Source organism: Chanodichthys erythropterus, chromosome 15 (genome assembly GCF_024489055.1).
Source record: "Chanodichthys erythropterus isolate Z2021 chromosome 15, ASM2448905v1, whole genome shotgun sequence".
Lineage (NCBI taxonomy): Eukaryota > Metazoa > Chordata > Actinopteri > Cypriniformes > Xenocyprididae > Chanodichthys > Chanodichthys erythropterus.
In genome coordinates, this window is record NC_090235.1 from 18891065 (window position 1) to 18916582 (window position 25518).

Consider the following 25518-nt stretch of genomic DNA (forward strand, 5'->3'; position numbering starts at 1 on the left):
AAACCGAACAGTATTTATATAATTTTTACCTCTAATACACCACTATGTCCAACTTCGTTCAGCTTCCTGTTAGTGAGGTCAAAAAACGCGCATATACTTCAATGAGCGCGAGACATCACTTCCGTTGTCAGAGCGCGATCAGACCTCACTAACCGGAAGCTGAACGAAGTTGGACATAGTGGTGTATTAGAGGTAAAAAATTATATAAATACTGTTCGGTTTCTCGCACAAACCGATCGTTTCGTGTCTTAGGACATCAATGTGTCGTCACGCGCCGCAGGATTTAATTTGGATTTGTCTATGGACGTTTTTTCTACTCTTATTGTTCAAGTTCCCAATCACTGCTATTATTTGACTGACAGACGGCAGCGGTTGCAGTTAAAAATCATATGCGTTCGACTGAAGAAAAAAAGTAATCTACATCTTGGATGCCCTGGGGGTAAGCAGATAAACATCACATTTTCATTTTTGGGTGAACTAACATTTTAAGAACGTATTATTTTGAACTTTATTACAACATATTTTCTTTATTCTTTTAGAAATGTGAATTTACGTTATGTTGTGAACAGATTATTTTGATAGTCTTCGAATGGGAAACTGTGATCACGTGGTATAACGGCTTCCAGATTTTGTATTTTTTTATTTTTAATATTTCCCCGTAAACTCCAAGACTAGGATACAAAATACACCCTGCAATTTGATTATTTAGTTTTATTTATTAAGAAATAGTCAAACGCTTAACTTTTATAATAATAATATAAAAAAAATTAAAGAAAAAAGCGGAGAAAAAATTCAGACGAAATTTGGTTGTCATCCTCGTTTTATTTTTGAGAGCTTTCCAATTTTGTAACCTGAGTATTTAAATACAGTTGATTTTGTTTTTTTAGTAAAACATGAAATATACATCAAAATTAAATGCAATATAATTAAAATATATTTGATTAAAACCATATTCGTGCTTATAACAAGACCTTATTGTTACTTTGTGGCACCAAACAAACACCTTCCATACAAAAATCTAAATATAACTTTATGTGCATTCAAAAATTAAAGTTACAAATCTCCAACACTCAAGAGTGGGAGCATGATGAACTTCTTGATGACCTTTGTTCTCATTGTGGGACACAGGATAAGTATCTCCATGTGTGGAATTAAGTCACAATTTTTAAAAGCTCAAAGTACTCTATTTCAGTACTTGTATGAAAAACAGCAATGTTTAAAGAGTACATAAAACTTTTATAATACCTACTGTGCACCTAATGCAAACTAAAGGTATTCATATATTATATCTTTTCATAAATAAATGTAACCCAAGTTAAAATGCATTAAAATATTTATTTGCAGATTCCTTGTTACATCTGAAATTGGTTGTTTGTCATGTGTTTTAATGCATTGTACTTTCTAAAGGTGTAATAATGGATAGATAAGCATTATAATGTATTATAACTGTGGTTACAGCTATTCATGAGACCATATAATGCATTATACGATGAATTACAACTACAAGGCATAATAAATGCATTAAAAATACTTTTATAATACATTATATGGCTTTCCAGAAACATTCATCAGAAAGCGAAAGCATTTAGGTAATTATTCTTCCTCTTCGCCTTAGAGCGGATTATTCTAATCAATAAAACAGGCAAAAATGCTCACTTTCAGATAAAATTGAATTCATCTGTTTCAGGCAAATCTGTTAGACACCACCTCTGCACCCAAACAAGTGTCACAGTCATGTTCTGTTTCTCTGTGTTTAGTTTCTAGTAGTTTTCATTGTCTGTATTTGTCCGAGTTCTAGTCCGTATTATTTCTCACCTGTTCCCTGTTCTGTTGATCGTCATCCTCCAGTGCATATAAGCCCTCTGTCTCTTGTGTTAAAGTTATGCTGGTCTTTTGTAAGATATCACTCTTGATGGCATTGACCACACACAACCCCTGACAACAAAAGCATGATATTGAAAGCTGCTTACTTGCTCCGAGCCTTTTCCCACAGCACTGGATACTCAGGAAACACATTTGGGAGATACACAAGTACAAAACGTGTAAAGTGAGTTGAATGAATTTATACACGGGGTCTCACATGAACACTCTGAATTTATTACAAATTAACTTTGTACTCAGTTTCTTTTCGATTTGACCTCTATGTCGTAGTGTAGACTTCTGCTGCTTATGTGTTTAACTGTGAAACAGGCATGCTGAGGCTTCGCTCGAAAATAAGAGCTTCTGTACAGTTACAAATGTAATTATAGAAAATATTTGATGGCCAATACCACACATATCCTAATTCAAGCCTGTTTTTTGATATAGCACTGAAAAGTATCTTGGCAAACCAAAAAATAGGTTCAGTTCAGTCTGTATGTACAATGATTTTAAGGGTTATTTCACCCTACAGTTTCTTTGATGGCGACAGCAGGTGTCGGTCCTATATGAGTCCAGATGTAGCCTTTTTCTGGACGAACTGGTATTGTTGGGAAAGGGCAACTTCTGGATTTGAAATACTCTGATGGCGCGTGACAGACAAACTCCAGGTATTCCATTTTTCTTGGCAAGTCCTCTTCAGGGCCTGAGCAAAGAAATAAGTGTATATGCAGCCATTAAATAAATAAAGAAATCTTGACAACTTTTTGAAATTAGGATATATGACTGGTGATGCACTTAAAGGAACACTCCACTTTTTTTGAAAATAGGCTCATTTTCCAAATCCCCTAGAGTTAAACAGTTGAGTTTTACCGTTTTTAAATCCATTCAGCCGATCTCCGGATCTGGCGGTACCACATTTAGCATAGCTTAGCATAGTTCATTGAATCTGATTAGACCGTTAGCATCTCGCTCAAATATGATCAAAGAGTTTCAATATTTTTCATATTTACAATGGACTTTTCTGTAGTTACATCATGTACTAAGTAATATACTGCGTAATATCATTGCGCCCGCTGCACCCATGGTACGGCAGCAAAGATCCTTGATTATTACGCCGGAATGAGAGTATAGTTCCTAGCCATATCGGCCTAGAAAATCTCAACTTTTCATTTTCCATAGGTCTTAGTACACAATGTAACTACAGAAGAGTTAAGTTTTAAATAGGAAAAATATCGAAACTCTTTGGTCATTTTTGAGCAGGATGCTAACGGTCTAATCAGATTCAATGAACTATGCTAAGCTATGCTAAAAGTGGTACCGCCAGACCCGGAAATCAGCTGAATGGATTAAAAAACGGTAAAACCCAACTCTTTAACTCTAGGGGAGTGTTCCTTTAAAGGGACAGTTCATCCAAAAAAGAAAATTATCATTTTCTCACTCTCAAGTTGTTCCAAACCTGTATGGTTTCTTTCTTCTGCTAAACAAAAGAAGATATTTTGAACCAAAAAGTTGATGGACCCCATTGACTTCAATAGTATGGAGAAAAAAATACTATGGAAGTCAATGAGGACCATGAACTGTTTGGTTAAACTCATACAGGTTTGAGGATGAGTAAATGATGACAGAATTTTCATTTTTTGGGTGAACTATCCCTTTTACCCAAAATATCCAGGTTTACAAAATCAATTCCAATATCCTTTGACAATGAATTCACTATTTGCAGGCAAGCACATTTGTGACCCTGGACCACAAAACCAGTCATAAGTCGCACGGGTATATTTGTAGCAATAGCCAACAATGCATTGTATGGGTCAATATTATCATTTTTTTTTTTATGCCAAAAATCATTAGGATATTAAGTAAAGATCATGTTTCATGAAGATATTTTGAACATTTCCTACCGTAAATCTATCAAAAATTTAATTTTGTGAGTGGATATGCATTGCAAAGGACTTCATTTAAGGCGATTTTCTAAGTATTTTGGGTTTTTTTGCGCCCTCAGATTTTTTAAATAGTTGTGTCTCAACCAAATATTGTCATATCATTACAAACCATACATCAATGGAAAGCTTATTTATTCAAATCTCAATTTCAAATTTCAAAAAACTTGACCCTTATGACTGGTTTTGTGATTTTTCAGCAAGGAACAAAAGCATTTATTTCTGCATGAACTTACCAACAATGTATGTGCCTGGATCAAATCGATCTCGCGGACTGGCCTGAGTTGGGATCAGCCAAGTTAACGCAGCACTTTTCTCACAGTACTGGTCCTGGACGAAACCACGAATCTGTGCGTAATACGGTTTACCATCATCCTCGTCTATTACTTTTATGACATCTCCTATCTGATAATAGACACCCTGAACACAAGAAGTGCAGGTTAGTAGATAGGAAGTGGCTGTAGAAAAACACTTATTTTGAATAGTAAAGAGGAGCAGTTACCTTGTAAAACAGGGACTCTGATGTGATGATTGTTGACACAGACTCTGGTGCTTTGATAGGCTATGGGATATGAAGAATAAGTGCAGTTGAAGCATTTATTTTAACCTTATTGGTGGGGAAACAATCATACACAAGCCTGAAAGGAAAATCACTTACATTTTTCAATTTGAAAATGTGTCGTCTACCCTTTCCTTTGGTTGAGACCTTTTTCTCAGATGCCGGCGCTTTGTATTTGGTGCTCCGTAACCGAGCGGAGCGTCTGTGGATTTCCTGTTTTGACTGTAAAATAAATAAAAATAACAAAAATAGGTCCAGTGGTTTTGTTTAGAAATATTTTCTCTGTTTAAACTTCGTATAAACACTAAATAAAGATAATATGGTAGTAATTGTTTGACAGTTGTGACGTAAACATGGCGGCGCCCAAAAGGGGGCGACCCGCTCCGTGTAAACATGGCGGCGACTGGAAGGGGGCGACCCGCTCCGTGTAAAATAAAGCTAGATAACGGTTAGTCTGTAGTCTCATGCAAGTGTATACCAATTTAAGCATATTTCTTTTAAATGTCTTTAAAAAATTATATTCGCGTAAAATTTTATAAGCAAAAAAGCGCGCCTTTTCAACAAGCAAACCTGCGCGAGGCAGCGATGTCGTGTAACTTACTTGCAATGCAACGCAGCTTCTTTGATTTAAAATGAAAATGTTCTAGCGGTCTAAATGAGAGGTTACACAAATTAGATGTTAAGCAAGAATTCAAACCTGTTTCCCTCCGCCATTATTCTGCTGGATGGTGGATGAAGCAGATGCTCCGGAGCCTCCACTGGTTACACTTTTACCCGTGCAGTTGTTACACAAAATTTCCCCCTGGTTTCCTTTTTTCCACATGGAAGAGGAGATCGTTTTGCAGACAGCACAACATGGTTTTAAACCAAGAGGCATGTTTGCTGACCACAAGCTGCAGCCTGGCAAGGTTGCGTTTACAACGGTCTTGCAAAGTTAATTCTGAAAGAAACCGTCGTGTTTTTCCGGTAAAAATGCCACCACAGCCAAAAAATCCACAATAAATGGCGAATTCGAAGAAATATGACCATTAGTTTAACCTCAAATACACAGCTTTCATTTTGAAAACAATAAGTGATAGGTCCCGTATGTTTTATTATACAAAAAAAAAAACTTCCTGTAGACGAAATTTTCAATTGTAGAATAAAAGTCCTGATTGCGGATGCTTATTTTCAAAATAAAGGTCTAAAACTGTTTGAAAGGAAAAAAAAGATTTCACTAGAGGGCGCTGTTCATTGTAATTTAATTTAAAGAAAGCAAGTACAGTATTTGTTTTTCATGAACCACAACAAATAAGAGGACTATTTTAAACTTTTTAATCCGAGCAAACCTTTACCAATACTTTCTGTTTATTGGCTACACATCATACAAACTGGGAATGTATCAAGTATAGTCTATGAATGTGCAAATGACAATTCAAGGTTAATGGTCATGTTTAAAAAAAAAAAAAATCAAGTGAAATTACAAAATAAAAAAAAATACCACCACCATAAATACTTCAGTAAAAGAAATAAAAAATTCAAACTTCATCCATTTTTACACACAATGGTCAGATTAAGATGTAAAAACTGGTCATCACATCCAATGTAAATTTTATCTGAGGAAAAAAAGACTATTCTTTCTTTCCCCTTATATCATATGGTCATTAAAAGACACCTCTGTAGAGCCATACTAACTGTAATGACAGGCAATCAAAACATGGCAACCAATTCAGTGTAATACAAAACACAAGGCTGTTGTCAACATGAAACAATGACTATCTATTCAGGGGGAAAATTAATATGCAAGGTTGATTGTATTTGATTGACACAGCAAACACTAACTTAATTAGGCAACATGTATATAAATAAGAAAAAGTACAAAAAAGGCACACTGATGAGCACAGTAGTATCTAAAAAAAAACAACAACACAAAACAATCTCTTCCTCACATCTAAAAACCAGTTATGTATCAGTACTAGAAATCAAACTACAGTATTTATGACTGTTAGATTAATATTCTGGTTTAAATAACACTTTAAGATATGGACAGCATCATGCATTACTTTTGTTTTGTACAAAAAAAATTAAGTGGTACTCAATACCATGCCACAGATGCTGTCTATAAATCTTAAACTGCATTTAACCTGGAATATTCCTACTGCACAGTATGTTTTGTCAGGGAAGGTCTTCAGCAAAGAAGGTTAGTTTATCATCTGTTTGGCCACATATGATGACTAATATAACTGTTTTTGTTGTTAAAGATAACAACTTCCTATGTGTCTGACTTAGTTTCACACAAACAAAATCAGGAAAACCACTGTTTTTATCTCTCTATTGCTTCAGAAGACCAGTGGAGTGTCTTTATGCATATATATGCATTATACATGAGATACACAACACTGGATATCAGAGGTGTTGTGTGTAGTAGTCACAATAGACAATGCTATCACAATTTCAGTTACGTTCAGAAGTGTTACCTTTCTGAAGCGAAACAATGTCTTCTGCAGGACAATATGTTGAAGTTTTCAGCAAACAACATTTCACACTCAACACTCATTTATAAATGTGCATTGTATGCACCAATTGCATTAAATATGGCATTAGTGTTTTGAAATAAAGCTTTGCTAAATAAAAGGGCTGCTGTAGAATAAAAAGAAAAGAAAACAAGGTAAAGAACTCATGAAAAGCAAAAGGTTTGGGTCTTAATGATGACTTCACACTGTTCACAGGAACTACAAGAGTCCAGAAACAGTGGATCAATGCATTCACAAACTCATGTATTTTCTTCTGCATGTAAACATTCCTTTTTTTTCTTTTCATAAAGATACAACTGTCAAAAATTCATCCATTTCATCTCTTTAAAAGAAAGAATGAATTTCCAATCTAATACATGGCACCCACAGCATGATTTCTGGAGATGGACAAAAAAGTCAGCATGAAATGAAACATTTCTATATGCATCTTATTGTGGACAGTTCATCTGTCCATAATTTCTTTTTCTTTTGACCTCATCATTTTTAGTCAAGATGTCATATCTTCAGATGAAAATGACTTTTGATGACTTGACTTTTCTCTGGTGATGTATGCTAGCCTTCTCCAATCATTTAATCCACTTAAACCCCGCTGCTTTCTTACAAATGACTAGGGTTGCCAGGTTTGCGTAACAAAACCAGCCTAATTGCTATTCAAAACCAGCCCAATTGCATTAGTGGGGGGTAAAAATTGAGTTCCCGGGGGGATGTCGGACTAAAAAACAACCCGCGGCAACAGTGTAAAAGTAGCCCAATTCCACGGGAAAATATCGGACTTGGCAACACTGCAAACAACCGCAAGCTTGCGTTCAGATCTGCCTCCATCCAATCAATAAACAATGAATATAAAAGTCCCCGCCCTACATTTTTTCCCTTTTCCAATAATCCATTTCACTCAGATGTACATCACAATACGGAAGAAAAGATGGCACTACCTCCATTTCATTGCAACATTCACTTATAACCGTGTGTTCTTACGTGCACAGAAAAAGTTCTCACAAAATTTCCACGATTCACAACAGGTATGCACATAAATTTGCTCTTACACTCTTTCTAATGTTGATAAATCCAGATTATCCTACATAAAGTTAATAATTAGCATCCTAAACATATCCATTTAGTGGTTTTTCGTACACAATAGATCTTAATATAGGCCTAAAAACAGCTTTTTATGCAGAAACTAGTCCAGATCAAACTATAATGCTCGGAATTCTTTAATGCTACATCTTTTGTTAAATTCTCAGGTCAAATTTTCAATTAAATATAAAACATTTTGGTTTAAAAGCACGTTTTTAGGGCTGATTTACTGATTTTTTACATGCATGCCGTTTTAGTTGGTTCTAAATTGTAGAAAAAAAAGTGCAAATGTTTTGATGAACTATGACTTCTGTGCAAAAACATTCATACACACACAAATACGGTTAGTGAATGAGGCCCACTCTTCTCTCATCTACTTTCATAAGCTTGAATCTGAGCATGTTTTCTCATTTCTTCCACCAGACGAGACAAGTCCCATCTAACCCCACTGCACCTCGTTCACACGTCTCCATTTTTGCACAAACAGTTTTGCTTTTATTTAGTGTTTTGGCACAATAAGAGCACTCAGTTGGTAAACGTAATTGGACTCATTCCTCACACTAGGTGCACTTCTTCCTCCCACTCCGAGGAGAGGTCGGTTACCTGCGGATCAGCACTGCTTTCAGGACAAATCGCACTAGTGTGATCTACACTGCCGCCCGAATCCTCTAAGGAGGACTCTGCTTTAGGAGGTTGTACATCATCCACACATTCTAGCTCCAAAAGCTGCGTCGCCAACATATCTGTACTTTCTTTTGTCAGCGATAGGGAGCTTTGCTCAGGACTTCCCACTTCGTTCTCCTCGTCCTGGGCTTTGGCAGACTGTCCCTCTCCAAATGCGGGTGGCTCGGGACCGGCATCCGAGGTGGCTGAGGGAATCAGTGCAATGCTCTGTGGATTCATATCATGGAACCAGGCCATAATGTTGCCAAGCAGGTTGGCGTTGGTGGAAGGGTCTAGGCAGTCCGGGTCACTCGGGGTGAAGGCATCAGGGTAGGAACTCATGTTAAAGGGTGTATAGTGGCTGGTAATGTTGCCCAGTCTCATAAGGCTGTCTCCCAGCTCCAGAAGCTCAGAGTTGCTCATGGAAGCCCGGGGAGGATCCGCAGTATGGGGGACAGAATCCAGTCTAGAGGACAGAGAGGAACCACTGGCACCTACAGAGGCGTCGTTACTGAGCACATCCTGAGGCTCGGGGTCCAAGGCCAGCCCGGACTCCTGTAGGGACAGCTGAATAGCCAGCAAAATATTGGGGTCATCGTCATCCAGGGAACCAAGTGCCTGAGGGGATAAAACGGATTCAAATTTCTTGACACATTTTTGAGTAAACTACACTACTATTCAAATGGCTGGGGCAAGTTAAAAAAAATTATTTAATTTTTTATTAATCAAGGATGCATTAAATTGATCAAAAGTGGCAGACATTTCTAATGTTACCAAAGATTTCTATTTTAAATGGTGTTCTTTTGAACTTTCTATTCATCAAAAAATCCTAAAAAAAAAAAAAGCTTCCACAAAAATTAATATTAAATATCAAATATAAACATTGATAATAATAAGAAATGTTTCTTGAGCAGAAAATCAGCATATTATAATTATTTCTATAGGATCATGTGACACTGATGCAAGGATATTATCGCTAACTAAAACTATTATTGAAATGAAATAAAATAAAATATAAATATTAGTTAAACTAAAAGAAAATTAGAAATTATGTCTTGGCAATAAACTGAAATAAGTTTAAGTTGAAGCACTAAAATTATTTACTGGAAAAAATAAATAAATAAACTAAAAACAAAAGCACATAACGAAATTACAAAATATAATGTTTAATAAAACATTTTCATGAAATATTTGGTTTATTTTTGCATTTTTGTTGACTAAATTAAGATAATTTTTAAGTAAATATGACTAAAATGAATTAATTTAGTATGATAAAATATAGACTAAATTATTTTATTTTAATCAAAATACAAAAATATGACCAAAACAAATACCTGTGTAAAAACTAAGGATGTGCTTGAAGCCGAATACTATGTTCGGAAAGGAAATGAAGCATTCTACAGAGCCCAAAAAAGGGACATAGTGATGGGAAAATATGAGATTATATAGTTGGTTAATGATATTGTATATAATTTGTGGTCTTTAGGGAGCCACTATCAATATGCAGGGTATTGAAATCTTTTAAATGCGCACTCGTTTTTTACTTTCGCTTTCTAATTCGCTGTGTAGAGGGAGTGGCGGTACTGACCACACATTTTACAAGACAAGATATCTGTCAATGATGCACCAAATCCTCCAAATTACTATCTGCATGTGATAAGCGAAATCTGATATACTGTAATGTAATCGACTACCACATTAAGCCTAACCATGTCCCTTTAGGGCCTCCGTAGAAAGTGTTATACATTTTCCATGCCTTTCCAAATTCGAATTTAAGCTTCAGGCACACGCCTAGTAAAAATGAACACTGCATCTCACGTTAGAAAAACAGTAAATTTACCATGGAGATCCCATGCCTTTGTGAATTGCCTCCCTCGTGTGTTTCTGCAGACACAAATTGGACACACATGGATTTAAGTAACACTGATTTAAAGCAGCTCTTTTAGTTATTTCTATTCTAACATTATGTGGGCTCACTGTACCTGAAGTGTTGTCAGTGGAGTCGTGGGGTTCAGGGGTGTTACTGCGGAGGCTGTGCAGTCGGAGCAGGTCTCCCCGACGCCGCTGCCTGTGTCTCCGTCTGTACTGGAACTCGGAGTATTCCTGCAGGAACCATCAACCTCAGTTTAGTTACAGAAAATACATGATCTGTTGACAAGGAGCAATTATTAAGGAGAAAAATGGATAGCTCCTTAAATGGACAGCCTCTCACAAGAATACTGATTGACATCTATATAACAAGTAGTGAATAAAAGAGATAAACATATATAGCATATACTGTGATAAACTGTGGATTAATCTGTATTACTATGGATTAAGATAAAATACAGTGACCCTACAATATATTTGGACACTTAAAGATGACCTATTTTGCTTTTTTAATGTATATAATGTTGCTGTTTGAGCATGAAAAAGGTTTGCAAAGTTACAAAGTCTGGTAAGGTAAGGGGCGGAACATTTCCCAAACATGCTCAAAGCGCTTGGCCAATCACAACACACTGGTGCAGCAGACCAATCAGAGCACAGTGAAGGAGGAGGGGCTTCATAGAGACAGGAACTAAACAAAGCGTTACTGACAGACTGGGAAGAGAGGAGCTGCAACAATGGAGAATATGAGGAAAATAAGTTGTTTTTTGAACATTTGAGCAAGGAAACCTATTCTAGTAGAACCCAAAAAACAATTTCAGGACTTTGTAAAAGGGCATAATAGGTTAGTTCAAGTCACACTTAAAAATGAATAAATGTCTTGGTATTATGTAACAAAATATAAAACCATGGTTTTATTTTAAATAAATAACATTTCACAAAAAGAAAGTTTGTCTGAACTGTTATAAATTGAGCTTAAGTAAGTATTTACAAACCCGATTACAAAAAAGTTGGGACACTGTACAGATTGTGAATAAAACCAGAATGCAATGATGTGGAAGTTTCAAATTTCAATATTTTATTCAGAATACAACATAGATGACATATCAAATGTTTAAACTGAGAAAATTTATAATTTTAAGGGAAAAATAAGTTAATTTTAAATTTCATGGCATCAACACATCTCAAAAAAGTTGGGACAAGGCCATGTTTACCACTGTGTGGCATCCCCTCTTCTTTTTATAACAGTCTGCAAACGTCTGGGGACTGAGGAGACAAGATGCTCAAGTTTAGGAATAGGAATGTTGTCCCATTCTTGTCTAATACAGGCTTCTAGTTGCTCAACTGTCTTTGGTCTTCTTTGTCGCATCTTCCTCTTTATGATGCGCCAAATGTTTTCTATGGGTGAAAGATCTGGACTGCAGGCTGGCCATTTCAGTACCCGGATGCTTCTACGCAGCCATGATGTTGTAATTGATGCAGTATGTGGTCTGGCATTGTCATGTTGGAAAATGCAAGGTCTTCCCTGAAAGAGACGACGTCTGGATGGGAGCATATGTTGTTCTAGAACTTGGATATACCTTTCAGCATTGATGGTGCCTTTCCAGATGTGTAAGCTGCCCATGCCACACGCACTCATGCAACCCCATACCATCAGAGATGCAGGCTTCTGAACTGAGCGCTGATAACAACTTGGGTTGTCCTTGTCCTCTTTAGTCTGGATGACATGGCGTCCCAGTTTTCCAAAAAGAACTTCAAATTTTGATTCGTCGGACCACAGAACAGTTTTCCGCTTTGCCACAGTCCATTTTAAATGAGCCTTGGCCCAGAGAAAACGCCTGCGCTTCTGGATCATGTTTAGATATGGCTTCTTTTTTGACATATAGAGTTTTAGCCGGCAACGGCGAATGGCACGGTGGATTGTGTTCACCGACAATGTTTTCTGGAAGTATTCCTGAGCCCATGTTGTGATTTCCATTACAGTAGCATTCCTGTATGTGATGCAGTGCCGTCTAAGGGCCCGAAGATCACGGGCGTCCAGTATGGTTTTCCGGCCTTGATCCTTACGCACAGAGATTGTTCCAGATTCTCTGAATCTTTGGATGATATTATGCACTGTAGATGGTGATAACTTCAAACTCTTTGTAATTTTTCTCTGAGAAACTCCTTTCTGATATTGCTCCACTATATTTCGCTGCAGCATTGGGGGAATTGGTGATCCTCTGCCCATCTTGACTTCTGAGACACTGCCACTCTGAGAGGCTCTTTTTATACCCAATCATGTTGCCAATTGACCTAATAAGTTGCAAATTGGTCCTCCAGCTGTTCTTTATATGTGCATTTAACTTTTCCGGCCTCTTACTGCTACCTGTCCCAACTTTTTTGGAATGTGTAGCTCTTATGAAATCCAAAATGAGCCAATATTTGGCATGACATTTCAAAATGTCTCACTTTCAACATTTGATATGTTATCTATATTCTATTGTGAATAAAATATAAGTTTATGAGATTTGTAAATTATTGCATTAATTTTTTATTCACAATTTGTACAGTGTCCCAACTTTTTTGGAATCGGGTTTGTAGATACTTTTTTGGTTGTGAAGCATTAGTGAAAATGTAATAAAAAAACATTTACATAGTTCATAACCGGTGGTTATTCTGCAAGGACGCTTCTGTGAACTTAAAACGTGACTTCATACACTACTACAAATCACCGTGTTTGTTAAAAGTCAACCAGTCAGAAAACTGATTGGTTCTGAGAAAATATATTTAGCATAATTTGTTTGCAGATTCCTCTTAGTTTAATATGTAACTATCTATTGCGATATAATTCACACATTTTAAGTGTCCAAATCCTTTCTGAGGACACTATATTTAGGCATTAAAAAACAGCTAACATTATATTAATTTTGCGTTGGTTAGAAAGACTGAATGTTGAACACTAAACACTGAGTGCATGACAAAGCAACCTACAACAGTGTCCACATTTCAAGAACGGTGAAGTTGACCACAGGACAGGAATTCTGGTTTAACTATCCATTTGAGTTGAGTAATGGCATAGTCCTTTATCTGTAATATTCCAGGAGATGACCAGCCTGAACAGCTAACCACCAGATTACATTTATGCTAACAGCATTATATGTAATGGATGAATTGTAAATGTCAAATTTTGAAGAATGTTTTGTTTTTTTGTTTTCATCAGTACCTGCGGCTGGCCTCCTGCATTGTAATTGTTCTCACGCTGTGCATTTGATCCCCGTACTGGGTGATTCCTCACCATCTTTGGACACAGAATGAGATTCAGTGACTGCTAGTACTTTACAGCAACACACAAATCTCTTACATTAATACAAGGACATCACAGAGAGGCAGAGGGTATTAACAGTCTAGTGAGCTCCAACTCTGGCTGGCTGTGTGAGCTTTGTTTGCAATAGCAGAGGTTAGTTAAAAACAGAAAAGTGTAAACACAGAAGCAGAGATGCAGTTATACCTCAGGAGAGGCAAATCCCAGATACTCCCAGTCCCACGTCCCACCAGCAAAACTGCAAAAGAGAAAAATGTTTGCACTATTATAATACATATGACCTTTAGAAAAAGTACTGTTGGGCTGTAGGGTTTTGTTTTCTGTTAGTTTACTATATTTTGAACATGATACCAAGGTTTTTTTGTGGACATTAATAATAATATCATAGTATTCTTTCAAGTAAAGAGTTGTTTAAGTAAAAAAAAAAAAATGTCATAGGAATTTCTATAGTAAATGCCCAAAAACACAGTCAGGGATGCAAAATCATCAGGTGAAAAAGGTGACAGATGGGATATGACTAATAATACTAGTTAATACAATAAAAGTTACTATAATATAGTAATATTGTAGTAAATATATATAATATTACTATAATAGTAATACTTTTTTTAATATTTAATTATTATTATTACTACTATTACTTATACTTTACAATAAAAATGCTATTTATTACAATAATAAATAGTTGGTATAGTATAGTAATTTTAGAGTAAATAATATATAGTCTAGTAATATAAAAGTAATATTTTAACTATAATAGTAATAATACTGTTTTTCTGAGTATTTAATATTAATAATTATTATTACTACTATAGTAATAATACTATTTATTACAATAATAGTTGGTATAGTATAGTAATATTTTAGAATAAATAGTATATAGTCTAGTAATATAAAAAGTCATATCTATCTATCTATTTATCTATATATATATAAAATCAGAGTAAATAATATATAGTCTAGTAATATAAAAGTAATATTATAGTGTATATATATGTATATATATATAAAATTAAGTTTAACTATAATAGTAATAATACTGTTTGTTCAGAGTATTTAGTCATAATTATTATTACAACTATAGTCATAATAATATTTATTACAATAATAGTTGCTAAAGTATAGTAATATTTTGAAGTATAAAGTGTGTAGTATATATATATTTTTTTTTTTTTGAGTAAATATTTATATAATTAGAGTAAATAATATATAGTCTAGTAATATAAAAGTAATATTAGTGTGTGTGTATATTATATGTATATATATATATATATATATGTATTATATATATATATATGTATTATATATATATATATGTATTATATATATATATATATATATATATATATATATATATATATATATATATATATATATATATATATATATATATATATATATATATATATATATATATACATATATATATATAGTACATATACATACACATATACATACATATACATAAAACAGTACTATTACTATTTTTGAGATATATCTCAAAAAAAGTAATAGTACTGTTTTTCAGAGTACTGTTTTTCAGTATAAGTATAAAGTGTATAGTATATAGTCTAGTAATATAAAATATTAGTGTGTGTGTGTGTATATATATATATATATGTAGAGAGAGAGAGAGAGAGAGGGAGAGAGAGTAAATATTTATATAATTAGAGTAAATAATATATAGTCTAGTAATATAAAAGTAATATTAGTGTGTGTGTATATTATATGTATTATATGTATATATATATATACACACACACACACACACATATACATACATATACATAAAACAGTACTAATACTATATTTGATATATATATATCTATCTCAAAAATAGTAATAGTTCTGTTTTTCAGTATAAGTATAAAGTGTATAGTATATAGTCTAGTAATATAAAATATTAGTGTGTGTGTGTATATATATATATATATATATATATATATATATATATATATACACACACAGTGTGGAGAGAGAGAGAGAGAGAGAGAGAGTAAATATTTATATAATTAGAGTAAATAATATATAGTCTAGTAATATAAAAGTAATATTATAGTGTGTGTGTGTGTATTTAATAATAATTATTACTACAACTATAGTCATAATACTATTTATTACAATAATAAATAGTTGCTAAAGTATAGTAATATTTTAAAGTAAAGTATAAAGTCTATAGTATAGTCTAGTAATATAAAAGTAATATTATAGGGTGTATATATATATATATATTATTTTAATGTAAAAATGGTGAAGAGTATGTATCCTTGATTGCAGCACAAGTCTTTACCTGCGGCGCGGAGCCTCAGGGGAATCATTTGGGGCGACACCTCGAGCCACAGAGGCCAAGAACTCCCGTCTCTTCTGCTGCACCAGATACATGGCACTGATGATCTTATGGCGAGGGGTGCGGAGGTAAGGCCTGTTCACCTTCTGAGCAAGGTCTTCAGTGACCATCTCTAAATCAGTCTGTGAATGTTGGAAAGACAAAAATTACATGAGCATGTTGTGCTAGAAGTTATGAGTAAATAGGCTGTCAATGGAGGAACAGAAAACCCTCAGATGTCATTAATAATATCTTCATTTGTGTCCCAAAAATGAACAAAAGTCTTATGACACAAGGGTGAATAAATGACAGAATTTTCATTTTTGGGTGAACTAACCCTTTACGCAGTGGATACATATCGATCCCAGTACCTGCATAAGTTCAAATATTTCTTTCTTTGTGCTTTTGGGCTCCAAGAAGAAACTATATGGATAAGAGCACTTAAGGATGCGTCGGGTCTTGAGAAGTTCATGCACACCGTCCTCAATGAACGTGGTGTCAGGTGGGGCTCCGTCCCCTTGAAGAAACAGATACACTGACATTTTTATTTATTCACATTATTTAAAATACACCATACACCTGTTTATAATAACTTACATACAGAGTGTAAAATATGTATGATGTGTACTCACTTCCAATGAAAGCTTTGCTCAGTTGCTCCATCTTTTCTTTGGCTGTTTTCAGGAGTCGTTCTTCTAACTAGTTTAAAAGAAATCACCTTTGATGAGTGACTGTCAACAAACGGTCAGGCAATGTTTTAAAGACATTCATTACATAAAAATCCTACCTGGTAACTGTGTTCGTGGTTCTTGTATCGTGTGTAATAATGCATAAAACAGTCGAGTTCCTGAAAACTCTTGTGCTTTTTTTCTGCCTGCGAGGACACAAAACATAAACGCAAAAGTGACTCCCAACTTCAAAACTGAAATTCAAGCTCGTAACCACATACAGTAGTGGCCAAAAGTGATGTCCAGAGGGGATATTTGTTTATAATGTCCCTGAAACTATTAAAATATAAGGAAAATATTTTTTTTTATTTTTTAAGATTTTGAAGATGAGGGAAGAGCAAAAGACTAAACTTGGTTTAGGTATTTATCTGACAAAATGATTTGGCAAAAAAGGCAAACTACAGCTACAGGTTTTATTTTAGAAAAACAAAAAGCTCACAGGAAAAAGCATACATTGACTACAACATAATCAGTTATTAATATTTCATTGGTTTCTTTGTATAACATCGCAGCCAAAAATATTGGCACAATTTGGCCTGTTTCATTTCGTTATCACAAATAAAACAATGGACTCCAAGCACAACTACGCAATATGCTTACAAAGTCTTTAATACCTTTTTAATATTTGAATAAAGGCCGAAGATGTTTCACATCACTTTTGGCTTCTACTGTATAAACCAGAACCTGTTTTGTTACTTTTAACACATGAGAAATATGAGCTTGGAAAGTAAATGTTTGGTGTTTTGAGACTCTCCTGTCCTTTATTCACGTACACCATTCATGGCAGTCCACAAACAAATCACAAAAGATCCCGGTAAACTCATTCCTTGAAAGGCTGCAATCAGTATACACTCATTTTAGGCGTGAATACCTCCACAGTCATTTCCTTGGACTGTTCCTCCACCTGTTGGATGACCTCGTATCGCGTACATCGATAGTATCCTCCGGTAGAGGAGCTGTGTTTCTTCCATTCCTCAAGACAAATCCAGCAGAAATCATACTTGCACTGCAAAGAGATCGAGATGAGAAAGGAGAGCAAGACAGAACTCATCAAACAGGATCAAATAAGCAAGCACTAAGCTGCTATAAAGTTGATTTACCAACTACCAATCCCGACTGCTCCAAAACATTTCCAACTGTCTTCTCTTCCTCTTTATCAATGACTATGTGAACCAATAATGGGATTATTTCCATTAACCAGAGTAGGGGCTTTTTTAACATGTTCATCTTTCTTTAGTGTGTATTGTTGCTGTTTGAGCATTAACAAGGTCTGCAAAGTCCCTCCAGTGGGAGTTATTCTCTATATCAGTGTCACTGTTTCTGAACTCCCTGAAACTCCTCCATTGTAGTCTTGAGTTTTCTTCCAGGAATGAACACGTCACAATATTCCTCATTTAAATAATTCCCGCCCAAGGCATACGCAAAATAAAGCGGCGGAGCCTGGTTGTAGTTAGTAGTGTGTTGAAACTCACGGTTATGGTAAGGGGCGGGACATTTCCCAAACACGCTTGAAGCAGTTGACCAATCACAACACACTGCTCCAGCCGACCAATCAGAGCACATGCCCTTTCCGAAGGAGGGGCTTCATAGAGACAGGAGCTAAACAGAGTGTTACTGACAGACATATATGTATATAAATAGCCACCAAGGCACGAATGAGCATTCAACATTCGTTTGTTTTTTCACATGATGGTGGTGTGAATAGCTTCCCCTCCCCCCTGCGCCTGTCAATCAAAGCCTTAGTTAAGCCTTCATTAAGAAAACAGTGAGGATATGACCTCTGCTCTGCCTTTGTTCAAACACCTGTCTCTGATGTCAAAAGGCCGGTTTGCATCACACATACATCTTGTGTCATGGTAACACACGTACAAACACACTCATATGATATCTGTAAGAGATTTTATAATAAGGACTTTGTGCATTACATGTTATAGGACAAATACTATGTCAATGTTAATTGAATCAAATTTTCTACAGTGTTGAGTTTCCTCTAGCTTAGATACAACATGCCATTAACATGACAAAAATGCCCTAGATATTTAAAACATGGAGGCAAAAATGTCTCTGAATGGGTTTTTAATCCGTTACCTAAGACTGAATAGATATTTTAATTTGCATGTCGTTTTCCAAGAGTGCTAATAATTTTTATAACATTACACTCTAAAAAAAATCTTAGGTTTTTTTTTTTCTACCCAAGTCCTGGGTTGAGCCTTTTAGGTCATTTTTTGGGTTATTTTCCCAGTGTTTGGGTAGTTTTTGTGTTACCCAGCTCCTGGGTAGTTTTAGTGTTACTCAGATCATGGGTCAGACGTAACAACCCAGTGTTTGGGTAGTTTTTGTGTTACCCAGCTCCTGGGTCAGACATAACAACCCAGTGTTTGGGTAGTTTTTGTGTTACCCAAAGCCTGGGTCAGACATAACAACCCAGTGTTTGGGTAGTTTTTGTGTTACCCAAATCCTGGGTCAGACGTAACAACCCAGTGTTCGGGTAGTTTTTGTGTTACCCAAATCCTGGGTCAGACGTAACAACCCAGTGTTCGGGTAGTTTTTGTGTTACTCAGATCCTGGGTCAGACGTAACAACCCAGTGTTTGGGTAGTTTTTGTCTTACCCAGATCCTGGGTCGGACGTAACAACCCAGTGTTTGGGTAGTTTTTGTGTTACCCAGCTCCTGGATCAGACGTAACAACCCAGTGTTTGGGTAGTTTTTGTGTTACACAGATCCTGGGTCAGACATAACAACCCAGTGTTTGGGTAGTTTTTGTGTTACCCAAATCCTGGGTCAGACGTAACAACCCAGTGTTCGGGTAGTTTTTGTGTTACTCAGATCCTGGGTCAGACGTAACAACCCAGTGTTTGGGTAGTTTTTGTGTTACCCAGATCCTGGGTCAGACGTAACAACCCAGTGTTTTGGTAGTTTTTGTGTTACCCAGATCCTGGGTCAGACATGACATAACCCAGTCTTTGGGTAGTTTTTGTGTTACCAAGCTCCTGGGTCAGACATAACCCAGTGTTTGGGTAGTTTTTGTGTTACTCAGATCCTGGGTCAGACATAACAACCCAGTGTTTGGGTAGTTTCTGTGTTACCCAGATCCTGGGTCAGACATGACATAACCCAGTGTTTGGATAGTTTTTGTGTTACCCAGCTCCTGGGTCAGACATGACATAACCCAGTGTTTGGGTAGTTTTTGTGTTACCCAGATCTTGGGTCAGATGTAACAACCCAGTGTTTGGGTAGTTTCTGTGTTACCAAGCTCCTGGGTCAGACATAACCCAGTGTTTGGGTAGTTTTTGTGTTACTCAGATCCTGGGTCAGACATAACAACCCAGTGTTTGGGTAGTTTCTGTGTTACCCAGCTCCTGGGTCAGACATGACATAACCCAGTGTTTGGGTAGTTCTTGTGTTACCCAAATCCTGGGTCAGACGTAACAACCCAGTGTTTGGATTAGTTTTTGCGTTACCCAAATCCTGGGTCAGACGTAACAACTCAGTGTTTGGGTAGTTTTTATGTTACCCAGCTCCTGGGTCAGACGTAACAACCCAGTGTTTGGGTAGTTTTTGTGTTACCCAGCTCCTGGGTCAGACGTAACAACCCAGTGTTTGGGTAGTTTTTATGTTACCCAGATCCTAGGTCAGACTTGACATAACCCAGGGCTTGAGTTATTTATCAAAGGTTTTTGCGACCTCTTCAGGAGAGAGCAGTGCAGCCCAGTCTGTTCTTTGGTAAAATACAGGTTTGTGTACATTTTATTTTATCTAAAAATTTGTTATTGCTCTGTATATCATTAAATTTTATGCAAAACAACATATAGGGGCACGATGTGAGTCACCTAAACGAGTGTCACGTTGGTCTTTTTTGTGTGTGATGGAAACGCCTGATGTTTGCATAAAAATGTTATGATTTTATTCAAAAAGATACAGAATATAAATACTTAAGATGTTAAAATATGTTCTCAGAATTGTACATGGATTATTTATGGACAGGTTATGGAGTCAGTCACAGCATTGTTCGGCTACGAGAGAAACGCAGGACGGCGACTAAAGTTAGCAGTTCCCCGCCAAATGCGAGTCATCTCCGGCACGAGATCCAGCGCCTTTACAGTGGAAACAGGGCAACAGAGACTGGTCCATTACAATTGAATTACTTCTAAATGTTTCATTTTTACTTCTAATATTTGGTATGAATCAACCCAATTTGCTGGGTAAAATTAACCCAACATGTGTTCTGTCCTATGTTTACCCAGCCACAAATTGGGTTGTTTTTAACCCAGTGTTTCTAAGAGTGTATTATTTCTTATAAATGGAATAGCTGGTGATGTTGTGTTTAAAATAAAATTAAATCAATATTAATTTCTTGTTTGTACAAAATGTATAAAAAAATATTGTTTTAAAAGCAATATTACTATTGCCATCATGCTGTTGTACTAAATAACATCACAAAACTGCAATTAAAATCCACATATATAAATAATCTACTTCAGTTTCTTTCAGTTAATTGATTAAATTGATGTTTTTTTTACATTAATGGACAACATTTTGTGTTTTATATGGCTAAAAAACAAGTGCTCTCATAAAAGGTTAAAATGCCCCTAATAATCAATTCCAGGAGCCAAATATTGAACCTTAATAAACAGGCCATGCATGTGTAATTACTAATGTCTCCACTGAGGATGTCTGACCTTTTTAGTCCGTAGTTGATAATTTTCAGACAGCTACAATTTTGGGTTTTAGCGGGCTGACATTCGAATGGCTGCAGATGTTTTTGTCCACGTAATCCATTCTGTACTGACCTTCGCGCACTGCATGTGATTACAGCCTTCGTTTTTCTGGATGGGGGATTTGCAGTTGGCACAAGGTTTAGAGTTGGTGAGCAGCCACAGGCAGTTGGCAGCATCTTCATAAGCTTCGCTCACACCAGCCACTGTTCAGAGACAGGGAGGAGCTTAATATCAAAACCTACAGCGGCAGGTTATACGTCATGAACATCCATTAAATAAAGGTGCAGGTCTGGAAGAACAATATATTCTGAATTTTAAAAATGTGTTCCTACATTCTTCAGGTTTCATTTCAGACACCTTCTGCAGCCACATCTTCCATGTCTCACAGTCACAGGGTTCATGAGCATCACCAAGACACTCCCTGAGAAGAAAACCGAGAGATAAACATGAATGGTGCTTTGATGAACTATGCAGGATTCTCATGAAACCTGTCTGTCAGATTGCCTAATCAAAATTAAAAGAAACATATGATACTTATAATTTATATAAAATAAAATTAATTTTTAGGATCATTAAGAGTTTTTTGTATCCACCATCCTCACAAGCTCCCATTATTATAAATCACAAAAAATTATGATTTACTTTCAAATAGAAAAAATACTTATTTACTTTTGTTTATTATTAGATTTTTTAATTTTGATTTTAAAATGTTTTAGCTCATTTTAAGGCAATAAATTACTGCATTACAATAATGCGAATCACCACAGAGAATAATATAAATTTCAAAACTCTCTATGTAAAAAGGGGAGGAGTGAAGTTGAGTTTTTAATCAAACCTTTTGATTTTGTGGTGAAATATGGTTTACTTTGAAAGGAAACAACTTGTCTGCAAAGTTTCAAAGTCCCTCCAGCGGGAGTTATTCTCTCTATCAGTGTCAGTGTTTCTGAACTCCCTGAAACGCCTCCATTGTAGTATCTTCCGGGAACAAACACGTCACAATATTCCTTATTTAAATAATTCCCGCTCAAGGCATATGCAAAATAAAGGGGCGGGGCCTGATTGAGTGAGTTAGTAGTGTGTTGAAACTTGTGGTTTTGGTAAGAGGCGCGACAAACACACTTAAAGCACCAATCACAACACACTGCTCCAGCTGACCAATCAGAGCACATTGAGCTTTTCAGAAGGAGGGGCTTCATAGAGACAGGAACTAAACAGAGCGTTACTGACAGACTGGGAAGAGAGGAACTGCAACAATGGAGAATATGTGTGTGTTTTGAACATTCAAGCATGAAAATCTATTCTAATAGACAAAATCAAGACTTTGTAAAAGGACATAAAATGGCCTCTTTAACATACCAGCAGAAGAGATGGCCTTTCCCACAGTCTACAGCGGGGGCTTTGAGCAAGGGGAAGCTCCGAGTGTCAGAGGCTCCAGGTCCTGGTCTAGTCAGTCGTACGGCTCTTTCACATCTGGCTACGGGGCACCAGCGAATGGCAGGATTATTATCCACAAAAGCCTGGAAATGGAAAGAAATGTGTTGAAACACCCTCTTTTTTTTTGGATGACGTACATTACCCAATACCCAAAACCAATTCGATGCTTTAAATCATCCAAATCAAATCGATGTGATATTTACCCAATAATCAAACATTTGACTTCTGAGCAAGTGTGTTTACAAAAGCTTTTATTGCTCAAACAATCTCTTGGCGTAAACTCAACCAACAGCAGGACGCTGTCAGCATTTTGATTCAAAGCCAACGTCAGAGAGTCTATGATAAGAGAAAATAAATGGCAGCTCTGAAATGGTTTCTGGGGCTTTTGTGTGTCCAATTGTACCTTAATGTCAAACTGCAGGTAGCGCTTATCCATCTCTCTGGAGACAACGCTTTCAATGACCTCCACAGGAACCAGCTGGAAGCAGTCATAAGCAGGGCAAAAGATGTTATGTGCTTCCCCTTCCTGGATCTTCAGATTCAAAAACCTGACATCCAGACAAACAATGTTCAAAGGTTATGAATATATGATCATAAACAACTGGCAATGTAGTGCAATCACAACACAGCATTACTTTTGAAGCAAAAAAATATAAAAAAATATCCCAAGAAGCACTGTGAAAGCCATAATCAAATTGGAAATGGTAGGAATATACATAGCTATTGACTTATAGTTAGTGATTATTAGTATAAAATCAATGTGTTTTATAAGCTTATTGCAAACTATTCCAGGACATTCAAAAGTTTGGGGTTTGTATGATTTTTTTTTTTAATGTTTTGAAAGAAGTGAGAAGCAATTGTTTGATCAAAACACTAATAATGTGAAATATAGTTACCAATTAAAATAAAATATTTTTTATTTGATTATATTTTAAAACGTAATTTATTCTTGTGATCAAAGCTGAATTTTCAGCATCATTACTAGTCTTCAGTGTCACATGATCCTTCAGAAATCATTCTAATATGCTGATTTGCTGCTCAAGAAACATTTATGATTATTATCAATGTTGTGCTGCTTCATATTTTTTGTGGACTCTTTGATAAAAGAGCAGCATTTATTTGAAACAGAAATATTTTGTAATATTAAAAATGTCTTTACTCTCACTTTTGATCAATTTAATGCATTCTTGACAAATAAAAGTATTAATTTCTTTAAAATATATATATATCATACAGACCCCTAACTTTGGAACGGTAGTGTAAATAGTCACCTGTAATGTGACTAATGTATCATAAAGACAACTGAACACAAACATCCATCCAGTCAAATCAAACTTATATTCCAACGCTTACCCTTCCCAGCATGCCCGGCAGAACTCGTGTCCACACGACATGTCCACAGGGTCCTCAAAAACAGATATGGTGCACATGCAAATTCCACACTACATGGGCATAAGATACATTGTCAATATATTTTCATAATGAAGAATGTGGATCATGACGTCATGCATGAAGATGAATCTAACCAGGGCAAGGCCATCAGTAGGTGAGAGCAGGCTGATCTCATCAGGGGAGGTGACGGAGGAACGAGTTGTTCTGGGAGTTCTTGGTGAAGGCAGAGTGTCCCAAGCATTGTAGCCACTCGGTGGGGGAGTTGGCATCTGAATACCTGAGCGCTGGCAGCAATCCTCTGCATTAGACATCCAGTCCTCCAGAAGTTTTTCCCTGTCCCAATCTATTCAGCAGAAAATGAGGTTTAAACTTACAGACAGTAAAATGTTCCTCTAATGCTGAACATTTTTTACTTTAAGCCCCTCCATGGCCCATAGATAATGCTCAAAAGGAAATATAAGGTAAGATATTTCCTCTAGTATTTTGGACATATTTATGACAAAGCTTTTTGTTTTTAATCTTTTTTTATAAACAAACTGGGAAAGTCTACTAGAATAGGTTTTCATGCTTGAATGTTCAAAAACCACATTATTTTTTTTAGCATATTCTCCATTGTTGTAGCTATTCTCTTCAATGTCTGTCAGTAACACTGTTTAGTTCCTGTCTCTATGAAGCCCCATCTCCTGAAAAGCACAATGTGCTCTGATTGGTCAGCTGGAGCACTGTGTTGTGATTGGTCAAGCACTTCGAGCATGTTTGGGAAATATCCCGCCCCTTACCATAACAGTGAGTTTCAACACACTACTAGCTAAATCAGCCAGGCCTCCTCCCTTTTTTTGACTATCCCTCCATCCAAGCAATTGTTTGATCAAAACAATAGTAAAAACACTAATAATGTAAAATATTGTTACCAATTAAAATAAAATATTTTCTATTTGATTATATTTTAAAATATCATTTATTTTTGTGATCAAAGCTGAATTTTCAACATCATTACTCCAGTCTTCAGTGTCACATGATCCTTCAGAAATCATTCTAATATGATGATTTGCTGCTCAAGAAACATTTATGATTATTATCAATGTTGAAAACAGCTGTGCTGCTTCATAATTTTGTGAACTCTTTGATAAAAGAGCAGCAT

General features: G+C 35.9%; 2 protein-coding genes across 3 annotated transcripts in view; both read right to left on the reverse strand.

Moving 5' to 3' along the window:
• Window positions 1-811: 811 nt before the first annotated feature.
• gatad1 (GATA zinc finger domain containing 1) lies at window positions 812-5446 on the reverse strand. Its single transcript, XM_067411931.1, has 5 exons — window positions 5057-5446; window positions 4459-4581; window positions 4303-4362; window positions 4037-4220; window positions 812-2563 (listed from the first exon to the last, which is right to left on the reverse strand). The coding sequence occupies exons 1-5, from the start codon at window positions 5234-5236 to the stop codon at window positions 2382-2384; spliced, it is 729 nt and encodes a 242-aa protein (XP_067268032.1). The 5' UTR covers window positions 5237-5446; the 3' UTR covers window positions 812-2381.
• Window positions 5447-5589: 143 nt separating this feature from the next.
• ankib1a (ankyrin repeat and IBR domain containing 1a) overlaps window positions 5590-25518 on the reverse strand; it is a 39590-nt gene continuing 19661 nt past the window's right edge. The window contains exons 6-21 of one of the 2 annotated variants that reach the window (XM_067411358.1): window positions 24512-24720; window positions 24339-24427; window positions 23389-23533; window positions 22908-23068; window positions 21884-21972; window positions 21624-21754; window positions 17705-17839; window positions 16893-16979; window positions 16738-16804; window positions 16477-16622; window positions 16070-16248; window positions 13966-14017; window positions 13681-13755; window positions 10592-10712; window positions 10450-10493; window positions 5590-9227 (exon numbers count right to left, since the gene is read on the reverse strand). In XM_067411358.1, the coding sequence (XP_067267459.1) occupies window positions 8502-9227; window positions 10450-10493; window positions 10592-10712; window positions 13681-13755; window positions 13966-14017; window positions 16070-16248; window positions 16477-16622; window positions 16738-16804; window positions 16893-16979; window positions 17705-17839; window positions 21624-21754; window positions 21884-21972; window positions 22908-23068; window positions 23389-23533; window positions 24339-24427; window positions 24512-24720 (2456 nt within the window). In that variant the 3' untranslated portion in view covers window positions 5590-8501. Of the gene's footprint in view, window positions 9228-10449; window positions 10494-10591; window positions 10713-13680; window positions 13756-13965; window positions 14018-16069; window positions 16249-16476; window positions 16641-16737; window positions 16805-16892; window positions 16980-17704; window positions 17840-21623; window positions 21755-21883; window positions 21973-22907; window positions 23069-23388; window positions 23534-24338; window positions 24428-24511; window positions 24721-25518 lie in introns of both variants that reach the window. The other variant, XM_067411357.1, reaches the window with a different exon arrangement.